The 4,662-nt window shown below is 49.3% G+C and overlaps 1 protein-coding gene across 4 annotated transcripts in view; it reads right to left on the minus strand.

Moving 5' to 3' along the window:
• Positions 1-3,719, minus strand: part of CUNH19orf81 (chromosome unknown C19orf81 homolog) — a 15,598-nt gene extending 11,879 nt beyond the window's left edge. Inside the window, exons 1-2 of one of the 4 annotated variants that reach the window (XM_031386377.1) lie at positions 3,659-3,696; positions 2,992-3,196 (exon numbers count right to left, since the gene is read on the minus strand). In XM_031386377.1, coding sequence (XP_031242237.1) covers positions 2,992-3,058 — 67 coding nt within the window. In that variant the 5' untranslated portion in view covers positions 3,059-3,196; positions 3,659-3,696. Of the gene's footprint in view, positions 1-1,905; positions 2,509-2,991 lie in introns of those variants that run through there. The other 3 variants (XM_031386378.1, XM_031386376.1, XM_031386379.1) reach the window with 3 other exon arrangements.
• Between the last annotated feature and the right edge of the window lie 943 nt (positions 3,720-4,662).

Raw genomic sequence — 4,662 nt, forward strand, 5'->3', positions numbered from 1 at the left:
TCTACAGCTGTGAGGGCATGCGGTGACCACACTGCTCTACAGCTGTGAGGGCATGCGGTGACCACACTACTCTACAGTTGTGAAGGTTTGCTGTGACCACAGCCACTTTAACTGGGGCCTTGCTCATAACTTCAGAGCCTCAGTCCATTATCATGTCAGGGTGTGTAGTAGCACACAGGACACTGAGCAGTCACTGAGAGCTACATCCTAATCCACATACAGAGAGAGGGGTGAGGCTGGAACAGGCATCTGAAATCTCAAATCCTAGAGACACAGATTCTTCAACAAGGCCACATCTACTAATACTTTCAAAAAGTTCCACTCCTTAGTGACTAAGTATTCAAATACATGAGCTTCCAGAAGCTACTCTTTTTTTTTTTTTAAAGATTTATTTATTATATGTAATTACACTGTAGCTGTCTTCAGACACACCCGAAGAGGGCATCAGATCTCATTTCAGGTGGTTGCTGGGATTTGAACTCAGGACCTTTGGAAGAGCAGTCAGCGCTCTTAACCATTGAGCCATCTCTCCAGCCCCAGAAGCTACTCTTATTCAAACCACAATACCCAGTGAGAAGACAGAATGTGGTTCAGTGGTAGAGCCCTGCCTAGAATCCCTGAGTGAGGGGCAGGGGCCATGGCTCAGTGGTAGAGCCCCTGCCTAGAATCCCTGAGTGAGGGGCTGGGGGTGTGGCTCAGTGGTAGAGCCCCTGTCTGACACCACAAATCTTTAGGTTTGATCCCAAACACTGAAGAAAAAAAGTATTTACTAATTCATCGAATTTCCTTCCTTCCTTCCTTTCTTTCTTTCTTTCTTTCTTTCTTTCTTTCTTTCTTTCTTTCTTTCTTTCTTCCTTTCTGTGGGTCTTGGAGGACAATGGAGAACACCCTTTCACTAGAAAACTTAAAAAGATTATTAGCCAAATGACTCATATCCACTCTGCCCCTGAGAACTCCTATTTTAGAATGGAAGTGGAAATTCTACCCTGGGGCAATCACAGCATGCCTCCCTGAGGAGGTGTAGTTTGCAGTGAGACTTAAACTGTAGGAATTTGCTAAATTTTGTAGTTTGGATGTGAAAAGTCCCTACTGGCTCACATGTTTGAACAAATGATGCCCAACTGGGGCATTGTTTTGAAGACTTTTGAAGATGGTGGGATCTTTTGGAGGTGGGGGTCTAGGTGGAAGAAGGTGATTACATGGGGGCTGGTCTTGAGGTTTATAGTTCTGTCCCCAGGTACTCAGAAATATTCATTATGCTTAAACCAAAACGTTCCAACTCCGATTCGTCATCTCCACCAGGTAAGCATCCAAAAAACTAAGACTGCTTGAGCCCCAGTGGCAAAGCTTCTTGGGTTTTTGTTTGTTTGTTTGTTTGTTTTTTGGTTTTTTGAGACAGTGTTTCTCTCTATAGCCCTGGCTGTCCTGGAACTCACTTTGTAGACCAGGCTGGCCTCGAACTCGGAAATCCACCTGCCTCTGCCTCCCAAGTGCTGAGATTAAAGGCGTGCGCCACCACCACCCGGCGCAAAGCTTCTTGTTAAATGGGCCTTGGTTACAGCTAGAGCTGGAAACCCCTGAGCAGAATACCATCTTATTCCTCTTACTAGGTAGGACGAGGTGGTCAGCTTAGTGTTTGCAGTTGAAATGGTAGAAGACATCTAGGGAGCCCTAAGAATGAAGACTTCTGGAAAAGATGGCTGGAATTGTAGTAGCTGCTTGAGGTACTTGTAGTAGTGACCATGAGGTAGGCAAGCCAAAGTTATGTGGTATGCCAAGGAAATGTGTCTCAAATCAAAACTCTGAGAGATGAAAGAAACTGGGTCCCTGGGTTTAATCTCTCTGTGTTTTTTTGTGTAGAACAATGCCATGTCTACTTTTACAGAGTTCGTTTCTGTTACTTACTGCCATGCAGAGCCTTCTTGGGATGACACTCAGCATTTGGGAAGTGAACTGTGCTAGAAAGGGCTACGAGCCTGGGGCTGACGTGAGCAAGAGACAGCTATAGTCTAGCTGCATGCTAGGAAGACTCCCTGGAACGAGGCTGAGCCTAGGTGAAGCAGAGAGACTTAATGACGGGGAGGCAAGGTCCCTGTGGCAAACTGTACAACTACGTACAAAGAAAAGAAGCAAAGACAGGGGCGATGGGAAGGGTGTGTGTGGGGTGGAAGATTGGCACCTAGGGTTGAGTTCTACATCTGGGTTGGTGGGGGGCCATCTGAAAATAAGAACCAGGGACTGAGGTCAGGAAGACATTGAACTACTGCGCAAGACCAAGGAGTGAAGACATCATGGGGGAAGCGACTCAGAGGCGTTGTTAAGGCCCGGCAGATTCATGGGAACTGCAGTGCTGGGCCCAGAAATATTAGCGGGGAACACTGTAGCATCTCATGGTAAATTCTTTGTAAACCGAGGGTATTTGCCAGGGAGCTGCAGAGGGTGAAGGGAACGGAGTTCTGAATCTGAGTATTAGCTAGGGAACTGCAAGTGTCTCATGGGATATGTAGTTTTGGGCCCAGAAGTAGCGTTCAGATTGCTGCGGCACTTCTTGTTAAAAGATTATTAATTAGCCTGGTAACTGCGGAGGCTGGTGGGAAATGTAGTTCTGGACCCCGACTACTAGCCAGGGACCTGCAGAGTCCCTTGAGAAATGTAGTTCGTAGTCCAGTCTTTGCTAGGGATCTGCAAGGCCTTCTGGGAAATGTAGTTTTGGTTTCAGAATATTGGCAAGGGAGCCTCGTGGGAAAAGTAGTATGAGCTCAGAGTATTAGCAGGGGAACTGCAACATCTTCTGGGAGATGTAGTTTGGGGCTTCCCAAACTGGCCAGAGACTTGCAGGACAACCCCCCCGCCCCCACACACACAAGGGCAATGCAGTTCTGTACCCAGAGTACCAGCCAGAGAAAGGCAGGTGCTCCTGGGAAATGTAGTTCGAGGCTCGAGGACCAACCGTGTGGGAATGCCGATTCGCGGGCCCCCAGACCTGCTCACCTGTCTCCCTGTGAGAGCAAGTGGCGCCCAGGTTCGGGGAGATGAAAGGCTCCACCTCTGGCTGCATCCTGGAGAGGCGGGTCGGGGGAGGTCCAGGAAGATGGGGAGAGGTGCTCGCACTGGGCCACACACCCCAGCTCTTTCCCTGGACTCCTCTTTCTTCTTGCTCTTTGAAACCACGAGGGACAAACACGGAACTGGAAGGCTGAGACCACAAGGACACACGCTTTCCCCTAACCTCCGGGACTCGGTGTGCGCCGCACATCCTGTTGTCCTGCATCTCTACTTCCGTCCCCATCTCTTCCTGTCTCATGGCCTCTCTTTCTTCACACCTCCTGAACCATCCCTGTCCCTGGTTTTCCCAATTCTCTGTCTGCCTCCCTCTCAACCCCATGTTCCCGTTGTCCTCCACATTTCTCCCACAAGTCTCTGCCCTCTGCCCCACCTCCCTGGTCTTTTTCTCCATCAGCCTCCCCAGCACCTCCCCAGCCCCCTGGATTGCCCCCTCCTCATTGCAGTCCTTCCCCAATCTTGTCACCCTCTCTGAGCCTCCCTACTTCCCGTTCCCCTTCTTCCAGGCCCATTCCTCAGTCTCTCATCCATAGTTGCTTCTGCCTCCACCCTCGCCGCCCCGTCTTTCTCTCTTCCCCTCACTGAGCCCACTTGCCCTCTGCTCAGCACCGGCTAGACTCCTGGAGACAAACAGAAACTGAGTTCTCTAGGGGGGGAGGGGACGGTAGGCAGGGTTTGGTTACCATAGCACCGAAAGTGAGAGCAAGGCTGGGGCTCTTATTCCTGAAAGTGAGAAAAGTGGCATTGAGTGTCAGGCTTGGGGGCTTTTATGCATGCAGGTGCCAGGTTAACTATCCTTTGTGAGTACGGAATTGTGAGGCGAGGAGGCTGTAAAACCTTTAACTGTCTCGTCTATGCATCCCCAGGCTCACTTTTTATAGCTTGTTTCTCCCTCTTAATAACTGCCTATGTATCCCCGTCTGGTCTTGAACTCACTCCATCCTCCAGGCAGGCCCTTGCCTTCCTGGGTCAGAAATGATAGGAATGTGTCACCACGCCCATCCTGAGGTTGGAGTCATACTCTCTCTTCTTAGGTGGTCTTTGTTTTCACTGTTGCTTTCTGAGTCAAGTTTACAAATCAGTCCAGATTCAGGGGCTCAGCTTAGGAGTCTCTTTCTCTAAGGGTAGGCGTGGCCACTTGCCTGAAGGCAAAGATGGAGGGAAGACAGCATGGCTGGATCCAGCTGTGCCTGAAACCTAAGTTTCAATCAATTTAGCTGGTTTTGGTTGGTTGGTTGTTTTGGGGAGGGAGATTGGTTTTTAATTTTTTTCAACACAGTGCCCATTATGTACCCCTTCCCCCTTGAGCTTACTATGTAGATCAGGCTGGCCTGCCTCTGCCTCCTGAATGCTGGAATTAAAGTTGTGCCCCACTATGCCTGGCCGTTACTCACCACTTTAAAAGCTCATATACTTCAATGTTCTCATTCAGTCTTCTGGAACCATGAGTTCCAACGTTTCTCTTGGGTATGTGCTATGTCCTCCAGTTTGCACAACTCTGGGTAGGCACCAGTGATCTCTGCATATATGTGGTTCGGGGATTTGAACACAAATCCTGTGTGCACAATGTAACTACTCTGCCACTTCTCTGGACCTTCC

Source organism: Mastomys coucha, unplaced genomic scaffold (genome assembly GCF_008632895.1).
Source record: "Mastomys coucha isolate ucsf_1 unplaced genomic scaffold, UCSF_Mcou_1 pScaffold21, whole genome shotgun sequence".
NCBI lineage: Eukaryota > Metazoa > Chordata > Mammalia > Rodentia > Muridae > Mastomys > Mastomys coucha.